Source organism: Anomaloglossus baeobatrachus, chromosome 5 (genome assembly GCF_048569485.1).
Source record: "Anomaloglossus baeobatrachus isolate aAnoBae1 chromosome 5, aAnoBae1.hap1, whole genome shotgun sequence".
NCBI lineage: Eukaryota > Metazoa > Chordata > Amphibia > Anura > Aromobatidae > Anomaloglossus > Anomaloglossus baeobatrachus.
In genome coordinates, this window is record NC_134357.1 from 447,450,387 (window position 1) to 447,471,864 (window position 21,478).

The following is a 21,478-nucleotide window of genomic DNA, read 5'->3' on the forward strand; positions in this document are numbered from 1 at the left end:
GGGTGTCACACGGCCCGTACCCGTACCACACGGATGTAGTGTGGATGCGGTCCCATGTGACACGCGCCGGAGAAACATGTGTCATGTTAAAAATTAAAAAAGAAGGGAATTTTGTTACTTACCGTAAATTCCTTTTCTTCTAGCTCCTATTGGGAGACCCAGACGATTGGGTGTATAGCTACTGCCTCCGGAGGCCACACAAAGCATTACACTAAAAAGTGTAAGGCCCCTCCCCTTCTGGCTATACACCCCCAGTGGGATCACTGGCTCACCAGTTTTAGTGCAAAAGCAAGAAGGAGGAAAGCCAATAACTGGTTTAAACAAATTCACTCCGAGTAACATCGGAGAACTGAAAAACCGTTCAACATGAGCAACATGTGTACCCGAAACAACCCAAAAATCCCGAAGGACAACAGGGCGGGTGCTGGGTCTCCCAATAGGAGCTAGAAGAAAAGGAATTTACGGTAAGTAACAAAATTCCCTTCTTCTTCGTCGCTCCATTGGGAGACCCAGACGATTGGGACGTCCAAAAGCTGTCCCTGGGTGGGTAAAGAAATACCTCATGTTAGAGCTGCAAGACAGCCCTCCCCTACGAGGAGGCAACTGCCGCCTGCAGGACTCTTCTACCTAGGCTGGCGTCCGCCGAAGCATAGGCATGCACCTGATAATGTTTGGTGAAAGTGTGCAGACTCGACCAGGTAGCTGCCTGGCACACCTGTTGAGCCGTAGCCTGGTGTCGTAATGCCCAGGATGCACCCACGGCTCTGGTAGAATGGGCCTTCAGCCCTGAAGGAACCGGAAGCCCAGCAGAACGGTAGGCTTCAAGAATTGGTTCTTTGATCCATCGAGCCAGGGTGGCCTTAGAAGCCTGCGACCCTTTGCGCTGACCAGCGACAAGGACAAAGAGTGCATCCGAACGGCGCAAGGGCGCCGTGCGGGAAATGTAGATTCTGAGTGCTCTCACCAGATCTAACAAATGTAAATCCTTCTCATACCGATGAACTGCATGAGGACAAAACGAAGGCAAGGAGATATCCTGATTAAGATGAAAAGAGGATACCACCTTCGGGAGAAACTCCTGAATGGGGCGCAGCACTACCTTGTCCTGGTGGAAGACCAGGAAGGGAGTCTTGGATGACAGCGCTGCCAGCTCAGACACTCTCCGAAGAGATGTGATCACTACCAGAAAAGCCACGTTCTGGGATAGTCTAGAAAGTGAAACCTCCCTCAGAGGCTCGAAGGGCGGCTTCTGGAGGGCAACTAGTACCCTGTTCAGATCCCATGGATCTAACGGCCGCTTGCACGGGGGAACGATATGGCAAACCCCCTGTAGGAACGTGCGCACCATAGGAAGGCGTACCAAACGCCTCTGAAAAAAGACGGATAGCGCAGATACCTGACCTTTAAGGGAGCCAAGCGCCAAACCTTTTTCTAACCCAGATAGCAGGAAAGAAAGAAAGGTAGGCAATGCAAATGGCCAGGGAGACACTCCCTGAGCAGAGCACCAGGATAAGAATATCCTCCACGTTCTGTGGTTCTTAGCGGACGTGGGCTTCCTAGCCTGTCTCATGGTGGCAACGACCCCTGGAATAATCCTGAAGACGCTAGGATCCAGGACTCAATGGCCACACAGTCAGGTTCAGGGCCGCAGAATTCCGATGGAAAAAACGGCCCTTGGGACAGTAAGTCTGGTCGGTCTGGTAGTGCCCACGGTTGGCCGACCGTGAGCTGCCACAGATCCGGATACCACGCCCTCCTCGGCCAGTCTGGGGCGACGAGTATGACGCGGCTGCAATCGGATCTGATCTTGCGTAGCATTCTGGGCAAGGGTGCCAGAGGTGGAAACACATAAGTGAGCCGGAACTGCGACCAATCTTGCGCTAGGGCGTCTGCCGCCAGCACTCTTTGATCGCGAGACCGTGCCATGAAGGTTGGGACCTTGTTGTTGTGCCGGGGCGCCATTAGGTCGACGTCCGGCCTTCCCCAGCGGCGACAGATTTCCTGAAACACGTCCGGGTGAAGGGACCATTCCCCTGCGTCCATGCCCTGGCGACTGAGGAAGTCTGCCTCCCAGTTTTCTACGCCGGGGATGTGAACTGCGGATATGGTGGAGGCCGTGGCATCCACCCACATCAGAATCCGCCGGACTTCCTGGAAGGCTTGCCGACTGCGTGTCCCCCCTTGGTGATTGATGTATGCCACCGCTGTGGAGTTGTCCGATTGAATTCGGATCTGCTTTCTTTCCAGCCACTGCTGGAAGGCTAGTAGGGCAAGATACACTGCTCTGATTACCAGAACATTGATCTGAAGGGTGGACTCCTGCTGAGTCCACGGACCCTGAGCCCTGTGGTGGAGAAAAACGCTCCCCACCCTGACAGACTCGCGTCTGTCGTGACCACCGCCCAAGACGGTGGTAGGAAGGATCTTCCCTGTGATAATGAGGTGGGAAGAAGCCACCATTGCAGAGAGTCCTTGCCGTCTGTGAAAGGGATACTTTCCTGTACAGGGATGTTGACTTCTCGTCTCATTGGCGGAGAATGTCCCATTGAAGTGAACGCAGATGAAACTGCGCAAACGGAACCGCCTCCATTGCCGCCACTATCTTCCCGAGGAAGTGCATGAGGCGTCTTAAGAAGTGCGACTGACCTTGAAGGAGAGTCTGCACCCCAGTCAGTAGTGACCGCTGCTTGTCCAGCGGAAGCTTCACTACCGCTGAGAGGGTATGAAACTCCATGCCAAGATACGTTAGTGATTGGGTCGTGACAGGTTTGACTTTGAGAAGTTGATGATCCACCCGAACGTCTGGAGAGTCTCCAGCGCAACATTCAGGCTGAGTTGGCCTGCCTCTTGAGAGGGTGCCTTGACAAGTATATCGTCCAAGTAAGGGATCACAGAGTGTCCCTGTGAGTGCAAGACTGCTACCACTGCCGTCATGACCTTGGCGAACACCCGTGGGGCTGTCGCCAGCCCGAATGGCAGAGCTACGAACTGAAGCTGGTCATTTCCTATCACGAAATGTAGAAAAACATTGGTGCTCTGTAGCAATCGGCACGTGGAGATAAGCATCTTAGATGTCTATTGAAGCTAGGAAATTTCCTTGAGACATTGAGGCAATGACGGAGCGGAGGGTATCATCTGGAACCGCCTGGCCTCCACGTGCTTGTTGAGCAGTTTTAGGTCCAGAACGGAACGGAAAGAGCCATCCTTGTTTGGCACCACAACCAGATTGGAGGAAAACCGTGTCTTGTTCCTGAAGAGGAACCGGGATTACCACTCCTTCTGCCTGCAGAAGAGCATCTGCTCGGTGGGGAGGTGGGGACGTTCTGAAGAATCGAGTCGGAGGACGAGAACAGAACTCTGTCCTGTGCACGTGGGCACACTGTCCCTCACCCACCGGTCTGTGACCTGTGGCAGCTAAATGTCGCCAAAGGCGAGCGAGTCTGCCATCAACCGCGGATGCGGAAAGATGAGAGAGCTGAGAGTCATGAGGAGACCGCCTTGGTAGCGGTTCCTCCGGCTGCCTTCCTTGGGCGTGATTGAGCCCGGCCGGCAGCTGAGCCCCTCTGAGGCTTTTCAGCCCTTTTGGACGAGGACAATTGGGACCTGCCCGAGCCTGGGAAGGACCGAAACCTCGGCTGTCCTTCCAGGACAGCATTAATAGGGTAAGTCGCAATGCAGACATTGCGAGGTTACGGACGCCCCTGCGGCACAGATGTACTTGTGCTCAAGACCAGCTGCACAAGAACAGCTGAAAAGCTTAGGGTGCCCATACGGCTGTGAATGCCGGAGCAACCGACACGCCGATAGCTTCACAGACAGATTTCAACCAGAGTCCATCTGTCTGTCAATGGCATCTGTAAGTGAAGTCCCATCTCCACTGCAACTATGGCTCTAGCCGCAAGCCTGGAGATTGGAGAATCCACCTTTGGACCCTGGGTCCAACGCCTGACCACGTCAGGGGGAAAGTGATAACGTGTATCCTTAATACGTTTGGAGAAAACGCTTATCTGGGAAGCGTGGTGTTCCTGGACTGCTTCTCTGCAGTCAGCGTGGCCAGAACAATACTCTGAAGCTGACTCCTCCGCTGGGGGAGCTGAGGGAGAAAAGATCCAACATTCCATTGATGGACGCTATAGGAGCATTCCTTATGGCGTCACCATCCGGTGTATCCGGAGTGAGAGCGGTGTCAGGATCAAAGTCCTGATGAGCTACGTCTACCTCATCATACAGAGAGCCTCCTGGGACCCCCCCGGAGCACCTATTTTTAATCCAAGTGAGGGTGGCCAGGGAGCAATGATCCAGATTGCCCATGGCCTGTCCGGACTGCAAGTCTCTATCCCATTGCAACTCCGTCCCTGTCCTTGGACAGGGTTGAGAGGTGGTTCTTTTGGCCACGTCAAGTAGAGACCCCGGCTGACCAAGTGCTACAGGGGAGCATTGCACACAATGGGGTTCAGTGCCGTGGAACAGTATCACATGCAGCAAAAACAGCATCGAAAGCCTGTGTTGCTTATATGCTGCTGCCGACTTATAGAGCCAAGAATGGCGACCGTACAGTGCAATGTATATCATACAAGCATAAAGTACAAATGAACACTGCAGCACATGCAATACAAGCAGCATAGAAAGCCTGCTTTTCTGCTGCTGTAGACTAGCCATCTAGGGGAATATAGCCCAGAATAGCGACCATACAGTGCAATGTATAGCATACAAGCATAAGTACAAATGAACAACTGCAACACCTGCAATACAAGCAGCATAGAAAAAAAAAAAAAACCTGTGCCTCAGCACCCTTGCTTTTCTGCTGCTGTAGTCTAGCCATTCTATGGCGAATATAGCCAAGACTAGTGACCGTACAGTGCAGTGTATAGCATACAAGCATAAATACACATGAACACTTCAGTACGTGCAATACAAGCAGCATAGAAAGCCTGTGCCGTAGCACTCATGCTTTCCTGCTGCTGGTGTGTCGCCATCTAAGAGGGCATATAGCCCGAAATAGCGACCTATGCAGTGTACTTAAATACAAATAGACAAACTGCGGTATTTAGTGTCAGCACCCCAGGTGCCGTTTACCGCCCGCCTATAAGCGGGTGTGTGGTCGCCCTGGTTGCCCAGAGTCCGTTCTCTCAGCTCGGGCTGCAGGAATGGCTGCCGGCGTCCTTCCCCAGCTCGTGTGAGTAGGGGCGGGCCGTGGGCGTGCCCCAAGTCAGAGCGGGAAACCTGCGTCCCACAGTGTCTAGTGAGAGGGCTGGAGCATGTAAATAAGGCTCCAGCCCTCGGCGCTGCTGATTGTACAGCGTCTCTCCCCTACCCTGATTGACAGGGTGGGGGCGGGAACGAAGCTGAGTTAGGCCGCAAAAGCCGGGGACTGGATTTATGAGCGCCGCCGCCGTAAAAGCGCGGTCGGCGCCAAGTCCCCGGCGCACTACAAGTCCCAGCCGCGCCGCCGCTCCCGGAGCGTCCGGCGCGGTAGTTCCCAATAAATAAAGTCACTCAGCTAGGCTGCAGTGACTGTAACCCTTTACTGTCCCCGGCGCACTAGCACACCCAGCAAGTCTGGAGTGTGCTGTGCCTGTGTGTACGGGGACACAGAGTACCTGAATGGTGCAGGGCCATGTCCCTGAACGGCACTCCCGCTCCACATCCAGCAGGTTCAATGGGTCTGTGGATGGAGCCCGGCCTCAGGGCTTTGGGGCCGGTAAGATCCCACTTCCTCAGAGCCCCTCAGGGGGATGGGGAAGGAAAACAGCATGTGGGCTCCAGCCGCCGTACCAGCAATAGGTACCTCAACCTTACAAACCACCGGTGGGGTGAGAAGGGAGCATGCTGGGGGCCCCATATGGGCCCTCTTTTCTTCCATCCGATATAGTCAGCAGCTACTGCTGACTAAACAGTGGAGCTATGCGTGGATGTCTGACCTCCTTCGCACAAAGCCGAAAACTGGTGAGCCAGTGATCCCACTGGGGGTGTATAGCCAGAAGGGGAGGGGCCTTACACTTTTTAGTGTAATGCTTTGTGTGGCCTCCGGAGGCAGTAGCTATACACCCAATCGTCTGGGTCTCCCAATGGAGCGACGAAGAAACACATACTCACCTCCACTAACCCTGCAGTCTCTGCCGCGGCTGTCACCGGCATCCGTCCCCCAGTGAATTTGAACAACGCTTCTCCTTCACTGGGGGCCGGAAGCAGCGTCAGCGTGGCGTGGCCTGTGCCGAACACTGTCATTCAGCACCACAGACAGCACCGTAAGAATCAGGTAAGGCAGGGCTTTCCGTTCTCTGTGTGATATGTATAACACACGGAGAACACGTACGTGCCACGCACACAGGTAGCAAACCACCCCTTTAACAGGTACGTGAAAAAACGGTTCGTTTTTTTCACGTGAGTGTGGCAGAGGCCTTAGGCACAGTGCCCAAGCTGTGTAGTTTTGATGCGTATTTTCAAAAATCTACAGCAAAAAAAGAGAATTTTGTTTACTTACCGTAAATTCTTTTTCTTATAGTTCCAACATGGGAGACCCAGACTATGGGTGTATAGCTACTGCCTCCGGAGGACACACAAAGTACTACACTCAAAACGTGTAGCTCCTCCCTCCGGGCTATATACACCCCCTGGATGACAATCTAACCAGTTCAGTGCAAAAGCTGAAGGAGGACATCCACCCATAAGTAGAGATAGAGTAAAACTCGGAAAAACCGGAACTCTGTCTACAACAACAGCCAGTGAAAACACACGGAACAAAAACTGCCAACAGGCAACAGGGAGGGTGCTGGGTCTCCCATGTCGGAACTATAAGAAAAAGAATTTACGGTAAGTAAACAAAATTCTCTTTTTCTTCATCGTTCCTTATGGGAGACCCAGACTATGGGACGTTCCAAAGCAGTCCATGGGTGGGAAATAAACCAAACTGAGAAGTAGGCAAAACCTAACTTCACAAACGGGCGACAGCTGCCTGAAGGATGCGTCTGCCCAAGCTCGCATCTGCCGAAGCATGAGCATGCACTTGGTAGTGCTTCGAAAAAGTGTGCAGACTGGACCAAGTGGCAGCCTGACAAACCTGCTGAGCCGTAGCCTGGTGCCTGAAAGCCCAGGAGGCACCGACAGCTCTGGTCGAGTGCGCCTTAATCCCCGGCGGGGGAGGCACCTGAGAACACTGGTAGGCATCGGCGATAGCCGACCTAATCCAACGAGCTAGGGTCGGTTTAGAAGCAGAGAGACCCTTGCGCTGACCCGTGGTTAGCACAAAAAGTGAGGTGCACCGCCTAAAAACGGCGGTGCGTGACACATAGATTCGGAGCGCCCGCACCAAATCCAAGGTGTGCAACGCCTTCTCAAAGCGATGCACAGGGGCCGGACAAAGAGAGGGCAATGAAATGTCCTGGTTAAGGTGGAAAGAAGACACCACCTTAGGGAGAAAGCCCGGAGTCGGACGAAGAACCACCTTGTCTTGGTGAAACACCAAAAAGGGGGATTCCGAAGAGAGCGCAGCCAAATCAGAAACTCTCCTGAGAGAAGTTATGGCTACTAGAAAAACAACTTTCTGTGAAAGTCTAAACAAGGGAACCTCCCTAAGAGGCTCAAAGGGGGGTTTCTGTAAGGCCGTGAGGACCAGATTAAGGTCCCAGGGATCCAAAGGCCGCCGGTAAGGAGGAATGATGTGAGCTGCGCCCTGCATGAAGGTGCGCACCTGAGCCAGTCGGGCAATACACCGCTGGAATAATACCGACAGAGCCGACGCCTGTCCTTTGAGGGAATTGAGGGACAGTCCTAGCTGTAGACCAGACTGTAGAAAAGACAGGATGGTCGGCAAGGAGAACGGCCAAGGAGCATGGTCGGAAGAGCGACACCAGGACAGGAAGATCCTCCAAGTCCTGTGATAAATCTTGGCCGAAGAAGACTTTCGAGCCTGAGTCATAGTGGAGATGACCTCAGAGGGAATACCTGAAGCCGTCAGGATCCAGGACTCAAGAGCCACGCCGTCAATCTGAGAGCCGCAGAATTCTGGCGGAAAAACGGACCTTGAGAGAGAAGGTCTGGGCGGTCTGGGAGATGCCACGGCACCTCTACGGACAGGCGGAGCAGGTCTGGGTACCAAGCTCGCCTGGGCCAGTCCGGAGCAATGATTATGACCCGACGGCCCTCCATTCTGATCTTGCGCAGAACCCTGGGCAAGAGAGCTAGAGGGGGAAACACGTAGGCCAGACGGAACTGGGACCAATCCTGAACCAGCACGTCCGCTGCGAAGGCCTGAGGATCATGGGAGCGAGCCACGTAAACCGGAACCTTGTTGTTGTGCCGGGATGCCATTAGATCCACTTCCGGAGTACCCCACTTGCGGCAGATTGATCTGAACACTGCCGGGTGCAGGGCCCACTCGCCGCTGTCCACGGTTTGACGGCTGAGATAATCGGCCTCCCAGTTTTCTACGCCTGGGATGTGGACTGCTGATATGGTGGACTTGGAGTCCTCCGTCCACTGGAGGATTCGTTGAACCTCCAACATCGCCAGGCGGCTGCGAGTTCCGCCCTGGTGATTGATGTAGGCAACCGCTGTCGCGTTGTCCGACTGGACTCGAATGTGCCTGCCCGCCAACAGGTGGTGCAAGGCTAGGAGAGCTAGAAACACAGCTCTGATCTCCAGCACATTGATCGGGAGGGCTGATTCGGACGGAGTCCAAGTGCCCTGTGCTCGGTGATGGAGAAAAACTGCTCCCCAACCGGAGAGGCTGGCATCCGTGGTGAGAATCACCCAGGACGGAGTCAGGAAGGAGCGTCCCTGTGACAGAGAGAGGGGCCGAAGCCACCACTGAAGAGAGCTCCTGGTCTGTGGCGACAGAGCCACTAGCTTGTGCAGGGAAGAGGTCCGCTTGTTCCAACAGCGGAGAATGTCCAACTGCAGGGGACACAGATGGAACTGTGCAAATGGAACCGCTTCCATTGACACCACCATCTGACCCAGCACCTGCATGAGGTGTCTGATGGAATGACGGCGGTGCCTCAGCAGAGAGCGCACCGCTAGCTGAAGGGACTGCTGTTTGACCAAGGGCAACTTCACAAGTGCCGGCAGAGTCTCGAATTGCATCCCTAGGTACAGAAGTCCCTGGGTCGGGGTCAGAGTGGACTTGGGCAGGTCGACAAGCCACCCGAACTGAACAAGCATGGCGAGAGTGAGCGAGACACTCTGCTGGCAGTCTGCCCTGGATGAGGCCTTGACTAGAAGGTCGTCCAGGTAGGGGATTACTGCCAACCCCTGAAGATGCAGGACCGCAACCACTGCTGCCATAACCTTGGTGAAAACACGAGGGGCCGTGGCTAACCCGAAGGGGAGAGCCACGAACTGGAAATGTTCCTCTCCGATTGCAAAGCGGAGCCAACGCTGGTGTGAAACCGCGATAGGCACGTGCAGATAGGCATCTCTGATGTCGATGGATGCCAGAAAATCTCCTTGGGTCATTGATGCAATTACCGATCTCAGAGATTCCATGCGAAAACGCCGCACCTGAACATGCTTGTTGAGAAGCTTGAGATCCAGGATGGGCCGGAAGGAACCGTCCTTCTTGGGGACTAGAAAGAGGTTGGAGTAGAAACCTCTGAACCGTTCCCGAGCGGGAACCGGAACAATAACACCGTTGGCCTGCAGGGATGCCACGGCCTGAGAGAAGGCGGCGGCTTTGGAGCGGGGGGGGTGGACAGAAAAAAATCTGTTTGGCGGGCTGGAAGAAAATTCTATCCTGTAGCCGTGGGAGATTATATCCCGCACCCACTGATCGGAGACGTGTTGAAACCACACGTCGCCAAAGTGGGAGAGCCTGCCACCGACCAAGGACGTTGCTGGCGCAGCTAGATAGTCAAGAGGGGGCTGCCTTAGTGGCAGCGACTCCTCCGGACTTCTGAGGACGCGGCTTCGCGCGCCAGATGGGTTTACGATCCTTGGCTGCGGTAGTGGACGAGGCTGAGGGCTTAGAGGATGACCAGTTAGAGGAACGAAAGGAACGAAACCTCGATTGGTTCCTGCCCTGGACAGGTCTCTTGGCTTTAGCTTGTGGCAAGGAAGTACTCTTCCCTCCAGTAGCTTCCTTAATTATTTCATCCAGTTGTTCACCAAACAGCCGGGACCCAGCAAAAGGGAGGCCCGCAAGGTACTTCTTAGAAGAAGCGTCTGCTTTCCACTCTCGAAGCCACAAGATCCTGCGGATCGCGAGAGAGTTAGCGGAGGCCACCGCCGTGCGGTGAGAAGCCTCCAGAATGGCAGACATGGCGTAGGATGAAAAAGCCGAAGCCTGAGAAGTTAAGACATCCATCTCAGGCATAGAGTCCCTGGTGAGGGAATGTATCTCCGCCAGAGAGGCAGAAACTGCCTTAAGAGCCCACACTGCCGCAAAAGACGGGGAGAAGGAGGCTCCTGCCGCCTCATATACAGACTTGGCCAGAAGGTCAACCTGGCGGTCAGTGGGATCCTTAAGAGAGGTGCCATCGGCCACCGCTACGACTGTGCGGGCTGAGATTCTAGACACCGGAGGGTCTACCTTTGGGGACTGAGCCCACTCCTTCACCACATCTGGTGGAAAGGGAAAACGGTCATCAGAACTACGCTTTGGAAAGCGTTTGTCAGGACAGGCCCTGGGTTTGGTGACAGTGGCCTGAAAACTGGAGTGGTTAAAAAACGTACTCCGAGCTTTCTTAGGTGAGGCAAACTGATGTATCTCTACCAGAGAGGCTTGTTCCTCTGACACTGGTGGAGTGAGGTTCAGAACGGAGTTAATGGACGCAATCAAGTCACTAACATCCGCATCATCCTCAGACAAGGCAATGGGGTACCTAGAGCTAGCGTCTGAACCCACAGTAAAAGTATCCTCCTCGCCCTGCACCTCGACCCGTGAATCAGAGCCGTGGGACGAGGAAGGAGAAGGGTCCCTACGTCTCCGTTTAGGAGGACGGGGTCCTAGAACATGCTCTGAGGGCTCTGCAGAGCTCGGAGCAGCAGAGGCGCCCTGAGAAGGGGGCTGATGCATGGTCAGCAGTGTCCGGGACAGTTGTCCCATAGATTCGGCAAAAGACTGGGAAATAGCTCTGGAAAAAGATGCTACCCAAGCCGGGGGATCAGTCACCGGGGCTGGAGCGGCCGGAGGAACCCCTGAGGAGGCTCCAGGCTGAGGGACCACCATATTAGAGCAGGCATCACAATGTGGGAATGTGCTTGGCTCTGTCAGAATGAGCTTACATGCAGAGCATATAGCGTACAGCTTTGCAGCCTTGCTCCTAGTGACAGACATGCTGCTGAGGTGGAGGCTCTGCAGCAAGAATACACTCCTGTAGAATGCCCTGAGAGTGTATAATAAAAAGCCCACAACCAGAGGTTGTGGCTTACCAGACCGCTCTCTGTGTGCCCTCCGGATTCCACAGCTCAGACCCCAAGTGAAGCGTCAGCCTTCCTAAAAAGCAGCAGCTGCAGCATCCAGCGCCGATCAGTGTAAGAACGCTGAGAAAATGGCGCTGGAAGGAGGAGGGGGGCGGGGAGAAGCCCAAGAGCGGGAAACCGGAGGGCCAAGGAGAGATACAGGGGAGGGAACATCTCCTCAGAGAGGAGTGTCCTCCCCTCTGCTGGCCGGCCGGTGGGCGGCGCCACGCTATGCATCTGCATGAATGACATGCAGGGAAGCCGAAACCGAAACTAGGCCCAAACTGAAGCCGGGGCCTAGATTTTAACATGCGGCCGACGAGCAGGCACCCCCGGCGCGGTTCTCCGGAAAAACACCGAGAACCGGCCGGAATTACAGTAAAAGACAAAAAACATACTCTCCCCTCAATAAAAGTACCCGGGACCCCTGAAAAACGTCTCAATACTTAGCTTTTGAGACGCAGGGCCATGTCCCTGAGGGAAGGTCAAACACTCCGTCCGGCAGGAACCTGACAGGGCTGCGGATGGAGACCGGTCTCCTGCACAGCAGAGAGGACCGAGACGGCTCCCACTTCAAACCAGAGCCTGAAAAGGATGTTGAAGGAGCGCGGCATGTGAAGGCTCCAGCCTTGTAAAGTCAACCTTAACAGCACCGCCGACACAGTGGGGTGTGAAGGGACATGCCGGGAGTCCAGATTGGACCCGCTTTTCTTCCATATCTTTAAAAACAAAATCTTAAAAATGAAAAATCAGAATGCATGTGTGTGTGTGACCTCCTGAAACACAAAGCATTGAACTGGTTAGATTGTCATCCAGGGGGTGTATATAGCCCGGAGGGAGGAGCTACACGTTTTGAGTGTAGTACTTTGTGTGTCCTCCGGAGGCAGTAGCTATACACCCATAGTCTGGGTCTCCCATAAGGAACGATGAAGAAATCGGCATGTCCATTGTGAAGCCAGCAAAGTCTATGAGAATTCATAAGTGCTGTGTCCATTTAGTATTTTTCCCGTGCAGATTTGGTGCAGAAAAAAAAAAAAAAAAAGAAATCTGCACCAAATACGCAAGTGAAAAATACTCAACATGGACACAGCACTTCTGAATTCTCATAGACTTTGCTGGCTTCACAATGGACATGCAGATTTTGCTGCAGATTTCTGAAAATATGCATCAAAATCCTTGTCAAAATACGCAGCGTGGGCACAGGGCCTTATACTTGCGTGCCACTGTAGTCATCTTCTGTCACCCTCGCTCCAGTCTCTGCAGGTTGTGACCTGTTGGATGTTCCAGCGTTTCATGGCGCGCCAGAGGTCACAACTCAATACAAGTCTATGAGAGCCTCGTGTTGGCTCTCAGACTTCCATTGAGAGCTTGTGACATATCTTCTGACCAGTCAGAAGTTACAGGTACAAGATGGTATCGCAGGAACAGAGTGTCATCAGTAAAAGGTGAACATGACGGAAAGAGAGTATAAGAATAAATTAGGGGCAGGGACTTTAGGTTAAAAGCACCACTGGTAGGTTGATTTTAGTTTGCTCATTTTCACCTTAAAAAAAAAGAAAAACAAATAAAAAACAAGTTGTCTGGGACTTGCATACTGATTACCTATGCACAGGATAGGACATCAATATGAGATTGGTTGATCCCCACGGATTAGCCAATATTGTCTAATCATATAGTATGTCTCTCATTCAAGTGAATGGGAGATAAGGCGCAAAACTCTGTGGAAAAAGACTTCCGATGATCTAAATCAATTACGAGGATTCAGCAGTAACTGTGCTTTTTGTACTTTCATTACTTCTGATAACCCAGCTTTTTGTTCTTTAGATATCTGTTGAAGAACTTGATGGGTAAAACAAGTGTCACTTCATAAACACAAACAATGAAATGTGACCATCAAGAGTAAGACCCCTGGTAGGTGACGTATGCATTTACATTTCATACAATTTTATTTAAAAGGAACCTGTCAGGTGCAATATTTACCCAGAATCATGAGCAGTTCTGGGTGCATATTGCTAATCCCTGCCTAACCGTCCCTGTATACACTAGCATAGATAAAGTTATCTTTAGAAAAAGTATTTCTAAAGATCCTTTATCATATGCTAATGAGCGCAGGGACTAGTCATAAGGGTGTCAGTTCCTGCGCTCATTCCGCCCTCTTAGCATGTTATAGCACACCCCTGTGAGCGTGCTACTACTAACGTGCTATTCAATGCTCATTGCCCAGCGGCGACGCGCGTATCTGTTGTCAATGCATCACACGCTCAGCAGTGCGCATGATCAGAAGTCACCGCACTTCCGGTCATGCGCACTAGACCTCTCTGAAGCGGGGACGCATACACCCAGCTTCATATTGCACATGACCAGAAGTGCGGAGCATTCTGATCATGCGCACTGCCCGGCGTCTGATGCGGTGATGATGGACACAAGTACGCGTGTCACCGCTGAAGATGCTGGGCAATAGGCATTGAATAGTATGTTAGCACGCCCCTGTTAAGAGGGCAGACTAGTCAGGGGAAATAATGCCCTTGCGACTAGTCCCTACATCCATTAGCATCTCATAAAGGATCTTTAGAAATACTTTTTCTAAAGATCTCTTTATCTATGCTAGTGTATACAGGGACGGTTAGGCAGGGATTAGCAATATACACCCAGAACTGTTCGTGGCTCTAGGTGCATATTTCACTTGACAGGTTCCCTTTAAACATTTTTTTTTTTTATTTTTTTTTTAAAAGACTACGTACAATCCATACATTTATTCTTACAAACAGAACACCCCCTATCCTGGTAAAGGGAAGCAGTCATCAGAAATTTAGCTTTAAACCTAAAAGTTTCCCCTTCTGCAGCTCCTGGGCTGCATTCTAGCAAGGTTTCTATACTTTTTGTGGCCCCTTTTAAACAAATTAAATACTTTATAAACTTGTACCTTTTGCTATGCAAATTCTGTAAATTATCCATGGGGGCGGGCTGCCTGGTGTCCGTTACTGTTCTCCTGCCGGTCCCCCAACGCTGAATTTAATACCTCAGGACGCCGCCCCTGGGCGCCCGAGGTCCCGCGCATGCGCTGTGAGACTGTGCGCACGTGTGACCGCTGGTGACGTTTTGCAGAGGCACGAGGTTATGGGCGGCGCTGTGATTGTCCTCAGCAAGTGCCGCCCATAACCTCGTGACTGCACTTTCCCCTCTTCCTCCAGCGTTCTGCGCAAGCGCTCGCTGGCCAGATGACCCAACGTCACCTCTTTCCCATCTTGCCCTGCTGCAGGGTAAGATGGGAAGGAGGTGACGTCGGGTCATTTGGCCAGCGAGCGCTTGCGCAGAACGCTGGAGGGAGTTGGGAAAGTGCGGTCACGAGGTTATGGGCGGGCACTTGCGATGCAATCACAGCGTCGCCTATAACTTGTGCCTGTGACACACGTCACCAGCAGTCCTGGCGTGGGCGGCACCTCGGGCGCAGTGGGCAACGTCCTGATGTACGAAATGGAGCGTGGGGGGACGGCATCAATGTGTAGGAGGGACAGCAACGGACACCAGAGAGCCCGCCCCCATGGATAATTTACAAGATTTTGATACCAAAAGGTAAAACAATCACTGATCTCGGGGACACCAGCCAGAGAAAACACTGCCAGCAGCCAGCGAGGGCGCTCAAGACAGTGAAATCCTAGGTACATTGCCCCCTGGGAAATATGTAAATCAAAAAGGTCCGTGGAGCCTCTGATAAGAGTCTCAACACAGAAACCAGCCAGATATCCCTCCGGGAAGGGCCCAGCCAAGGGGTGACTCTTTTTAGGAGACCACCATGTGTTGAGACTCGTATCAGAGGCTCCACGGACCTTTTTGATTTACATACCAAAAGGTACAAGTTTATAAAGTATTTAATTTGGTTTAAAAGGGGCCACAAAAAGTATAGAAACCTTGCTAGAATGCAGCCCACGAGCTGCAGAGGGGGAAACTTTTAGGTTTAAAGCTAAATTTCTGATGACAGGTTCCCTTTAAATAGAGGAAAACAAAATAATATATTGCAATTAAGTGGTCACTGGAGCGGTGATGCAAAAAATAGAGTAATGAGGAAACCCTGGGTTATAATAAATGTAGTGAAATAATAAAAGGCCTCTGAAATTTAGAAATAATGGTTTTAAAATAAACATAAATATTATATAAATATTCACGAATATTAACTAAGTATAAAAAGATTCACTATAAACTTTAACAGAAGTCCTGTCCAGAACATTATTTTTTACCTGTTGATTTTTTTTATTTTTTTTTTAACTATAGTTTTTATTTTCAAGGAAAAAGAAGTATAGTAGCGTAATGTATTTACCTCATGTCCCCCAGTTTTCTGGAGATGGCAGTGCCCATCGTGGACAGGGCAGCCGTGGTCTTCTGACCGGCAGTAGAGAGAGTCTCCTGAGTTTTCTTGTAGCTGAAATACAGGCAAAGAATGTAAATTTGTACACAAAGCAAAGAACGGAGGAGCAAGGGGCAAAATATGACGCACAAAGACCAGGGCTGGACAAAGCAGTGCACAATTTGTGAGCATATTGGTCAACAGCAATCATTTTGCAGACTACTTTGTTCAAGCCTGATAAAGAAAACAGGGTTTTAAGCCGTTCTGGAACAACCACAGCCATGGTAGCTTGAGTATTGAGTTAGCAAAGCAAATTAGCAGCATGTTATAATATGATAGTATAGCATGAAAAGCCGGGAAATGAGCAGATGGAAAAGCACCCAGCAACGTTTAGGCCAGACGTGGTGGTAATGTCACAACTATCACACCTGCAAAATCAAGTGACTGCTCCTTAAACAATTACGAAACCGTAGCCGTAATGTCTGACAATGCAGCAGAGACCCGTAGCTGTGCTGGCCAATGTGTTTTTTTTCAGTCGCAACCCTACAGCTCCATCCAGCTTTCGGTGGGTCCAGACAGAGCGGCCATTTATTCACATACAGCCCAAACTTCACCCACCGCAATGACTAATTGCAGCACAATTTTGCTTCAAAATTCATGCACCAATTTGCCCTTCAAGGGTGGGTAGAACTTTGGATGCTCTGCCAATGCCGCATCGTACGGCCCTTACCCTGACCACCTAAATCTTCTCCCAAAGCACACACGCCATCCCTCCACATACAAATTACTAGGCTTTTCCCTTATTCTCAAGACACACTTCAGCGGACATAATTTTGACCCATTGGCAGGCAGGAATTGCTCATTAGCCATTTTGTTAGTCGATGGTGGACAGACTGTCTAGCACGCTATCGCGGTCACACCAGTCACTGAGATCTAAATGCTTTGCGTAATTGGAGCAGAGAGCAAGAAAATCATGAAAGTACCGTACACACCCTCCTCACATAAAACACGAGGTCGTGTATGAAGAGGTCAAACGCACCAAATGACACGTGAGGACAAAAAAAAAAAAAAATAAAATCTAAATATATAATACGATTTTTAAAAACCTCCATTGCTGTGTCACTGTATATGCGTTCTTTATGCGGTTTTCTGGTTTTGGAAAGCCTCTTTCACGGCAGCAGTCTGTTTTAAAAAGGGACAAATTGTGCTTTTCTCATCCGAGTCCAGCGATGAGTCTCCACTGCTGCTCATGTCTATTATCGTGTGCAGCGCTGACCGTATTAACAGCGCTGCAGCCGATCAGTGGCAATGTCAGAGTTGATGGCAAGGGCCACTCAGCTCACTTATTGGCTGCAGTGCTTCGACAACACTGTATGAATGAGCTCTGTAAATAAATGTTGCCCTCCCACTAGCTATCCCATGTCATTGCCTACGAACTGGACTTTCAAGAGGTTGTTACACGAATAACATACATTTTAATGAACAGATCTTGAAATAATAAGTCCACAATTAGATGTGTTAAAAAAAATAAAAAATATATGTTACTGTGCCGAGATAAATCGTATTTATGTGTCTCTGCTATGTACTGTGTAATGGCCGTGTCTGACCGTACAGGGACATGGTCTGATCATACCACAGCTCCTGGGCCGGGGAGGAAGCAAAGAGAGTATAAAGATATTACAGAATGGGATAGTAGCTGATTCTGTGAGGTAACATTTCCCCGTTTATAAACATGTTTTATCTCACAGAACCTAGCCGCTGTGATCCTGTGCTATAAGGTTTGTATACTTTTTTTGCTTCCCAGGAGCTGTGGTATGATCAGACCATGTTCCTGTATGGTTAGACACAGCCATTACACAGCACATAGCAGGGGCACATATATAAGATTATCTCAGCACAGGAACAATATTTTTTTACATATCCAACTGTGGAACTTATTATTAATCCAAGATCTATTGATTAAAATGTACTTGGTTCAGAGGACAACCCCTCTAAGGCTAGGTTCACATTTCCGTTGTTTTGCATCAGTCACATGCGTTGCTTGGCGCTTGTGACTGATGCGTTGTACAATGGATGACAAGAATTGAATTGTCGGACTCAGTTGTACAAGAGAGAGCGATCAGCTGATCGGTCACAATAGCCGGCCGGCTTTTGAGAGCGAACAGATGATCTCCCGGCGGCTGGCTAATGAGAGCGATCAGCCGATCGCTCACAGCAGCCGGCCGCCGGGTGATCAGCCGATCGCTCACAGCAGCCGGCCGCCGGGTGATCAGCCGATCGCTCACAGCAGCCGGCCGCCGGGTGATCAGCCGATCGCTCACAGCAGCCGGCCGCCGGGTGATCAGCCGATCGCTCACAGCAGCCGGCCCCCGGGTGATCAGCCGATCGTTTGGCCGCCGAGAATGTGTGTGGGCGGCGGAGTGCGGGGTGGGTGGAGCGGGACCATGGCGCTGAGGACGTCAGGTGAGTGTGTGTGTGTACACATGCCGAGAGCAGGAGGGGGCAGAGCCGTGCGGGGAAGTGTCGGGCTCCCTGCACACGTAGCCAGGGTAAATATCGAGTAACTAAGCAAAGCGCATTACTTAGTAACCCAATGTGTACCCTGGTTACGAGTGCAGGGAGCCAGAGAGAGCATGCGCAGCGAAATCCTACGGATCACGCTGCTCAAAAAACGTTACAGGCTGCGTTCCTGCCGCCCGGCGGTCAGTCGTTCGACGACTGATCGTCGGGCGGAGGATGCAATGCAGCATCATCAGTCACAATCCGCCGCTCATACAAGTTTAGGGAACAACGGAATCCGCCAAACGGATTCCGTTGTTTACCAGAGCCGCGGATTGTGACGGATACAAATTGACGGAAATGTGAACCTAGCCTAAGACATAGGAATTTATAAAATGGCATCAGTCGATGTACCGCCTGTTCTCCCACATGTGAGGGGTTTATTCAGCAGTTTGTGGTGTTATTTTTGTTTATAGCATCATGCATCGGAAAGGGACACTACAATATGCAATGAATAAACACACATCTGAAATGGAAGACAACCATAACTTTGAATGAAGAATATGTCCTACAATCTCAGCTGATTCCTGGGGGTCCCACCGATCATGAAAAAAAAAAGGGGTCCTATGTCCCACAGTTTAATACAGTGGCGGTCAAGTCTGTGCGCTGACATCTTCATACAAAGAGTGGAAATGAAGCAGACAGTGGACTTCTGTACTCCCCTTTCTCTATCCACAGGACACAGATTGCTGATTGCAACCAGTGTCCCGTCCATAGATAAAATGTTACTGCGAGAAAACCTCTTACAGTATGATTGCCCATGTCCAGTGTGCCATTTAGAGCATAGTTTTCATACATGACTCGTGTTTTAACCTACTCAACACCTTACTCCCAAATCACACCACAATCATATGCCGACCTGGTCATCCTCTGTATCTAAGCATAGCACACACTTCAATCTCACATTCCAGAAGCAAGTTTAGCGCCCCCTACAGTAAGCTGGGAGAACAGCGGCTCCAAAATGACTCACGCATCAGACTGCGTCACTTTATCGTTCCATTCTCCAAGTTTCTCTGATGTTTTAACGTAACTGTAATAAAATGAACACCGGTTTCTTAATGACAAAGCAGTGTACCATGCAGACGTCGCCTGTGAGGGGTAACAATGGTGCAGAGAGTCATGGCACGGACAATGCAGCAACACATGCCTTGGCAATCCCTGGACCGGAGTAGAAGCTTGTGCCTTTACTACTGTGTTGCATCAATTAAGGGAAATCACTAGGAAAGCGGCTTACATTGGATTCTAAAGCCCGCTTTACACACTACAATGTATCTTATAATGTGTCGGCGGGGTCACGTTGTAAATGACGCAGATCCGGCATCGTAAGGTACATTGTAGTGTGTAACAGCTACGTGCGATTGAACGGTAAGGCTATGTGTCCACGGGAGAATGTAGCTGCGAATTTTTCTGCATCAAAATCCGCAGCTTTCCCGCAAAATCCGCACCTTTTCAAAGGTGCGGATTTACTGCGGAATTGCCGCGGATTTGATGCGGATTTTGGTGCGGATTTTTTTCCCCCAATTTTAAAGCCAAAATCCGGATGAAAATCCGCAACAATAATTGACATATTGCAGATTTTTCCGGATCAAAATCCGCTGCGGATTTCCAAAATGCCATAGAAATGGCTGGGAAGTGCCTGAGCTGCAGATTTTCTTGAAATCCGTGGCTTTTCCGCGAGAAATCCGCGGCAAAATCCGCGCATTTTCCGCAGCGTGGGCACATAGCCTAAAACGTTCATTGCACGCACGTCGTTCATTCCTCATGAATTGAACGTCAGATTGTTCATCGTACCCGGGGTAGCGCACATTGCAGTGTGTGACACCTCGGGAACGATGAACAGATCTTACCTGCGTCCTGCAGCTCCTGGCCAGCAATGCGGAAGGAAGGAGGTGGGCGGGAGGTTTACGTTTACGCATTCTATTGGCCGGCTGCCGCGTGACGTCGATGTGACGCCGAACGTCCCTCCCACTCCAGGAAGTGGACGTTCGCCGCCCACAGCGAGGTCGTATGGACGGGTAAGTACGTGTGACGGGGGTTAATCGCTCGTGCGGCACATTGAACAAAATTGAACGTGCCGCACATACGATGGGGCGGGTACGATCGCATACGATATCGTATGCAGAATCGTAACATGTAAAGCAGGCTTAAGTCCCATTTTAAAAAGTGTCAATGGTATTTTAGAATTATCCATGAACTCTTACATAAAAATTAACAATCACGAGTGACACAGGTAGAGGCAGAACTATGTGCACACGTTTTTTGAACAAACTGTGCAAAATACGCGTATTTTTGAGGTGTCTTTTCCCCCAGTCATGCAAACGCTGAAAGACTTGATGTGCTGCAGATTTGGGGGAGGAACACATTGAGGGTTCAAAGCCGCAAGGAAATATTAAGCAGTGTGTGAACAAGATTTCAGAAATCTCATTCACTTTGCTGGTTCTTTTAAAGTCCAATTTTTTTTTTTTTTTTTTTAACCATGAGACGCATGGCAAAAATGCAGCGTGTGGACAAGCTCTTACACTCAACTTATACATGAAACGGGCTAACACTAAGCTAAAAAGATCCTCTACCGAACAACTAAAGCAGTCAGTAATGGGTGTCAGAAATTACCTGCTATGTAACGTGCAATGACATTGGCCGTTATTGGCTTAGGATATAGGAAAAAGTGGCATTATAAAAGGTGAACAAGACACTAGACATATGTATAACTGCTACAGAGCTGGCTGGGCCAGGTTGTAAGTTAGGGCCATTTTACACATCCGGCTTTTTGCCGGATTGGCAGATCCGGCGCACTCCAGTACAGTGTGATACAGTACAACGGCAGTGCGGCAACTTCCGGGTCACATGCTCCGGTCACATGACAGCATTTGACCGGAGCTTGGCGCACTGCCATTGTACTGTACACACTTGTACAGGAATGCACCGGATGTGTGAAACGGCCCTTAAAAGGGGTTGTGCACTACTTTGATATTGATAGCCTATACTTAGGATAGGTCATCAATGTCTGATTGGCTGGGGTTCGACACTCCCCACCCCCACTGATCAGCTGTTCTCCGTCCTGGCGGCAGCAGGAAATGCTCAGTTCCGGCGCTGCTCCATCTTCGGATACCGGCCGGGTACTGCATATCTGCCTCCCATTCTAATCAATAGGAGGCGGATGTACAGTACCCAGCCACA

General features: G+C 50.8%; 1 protein-coding gene across 9 annotated transcripts in view; it reads right to left on the reverse strand.

The window, feature by feature from the left end:
* The window catches only part of TPD52L2 (TPD52 like 2), a 52,356-nt gene that overhangs the window by 11,502 nt on the left and 19,376 nt on the right, over positions 1-21,478 (reverse strand). For 6 of the 9 annotated variants that reach the window (XM_075350480.1, XM_075350484.1, XM_075350479.1 and 3 more), the window contains exons 4-5: positions 19,272-19,331; positions 15,716-15,817 (exon numbers count right to left, since the gene is read on the reverse strand). In XM_075350480.1, the coding sequence (XP_075206595.1) occupies positions 15,716-15,817; positions 19,272-19,331 (162 nt within the window). Of the gene's footprint in view, positions 1-15,711; positions 15,818-19,271; positions 19,332-21,478 lie in introns of those variants that run through there. The other 3 variants (XM_075350485.1, XM_075350481.1, XM_075350489.1) reach the window with 3 other exon arrangements.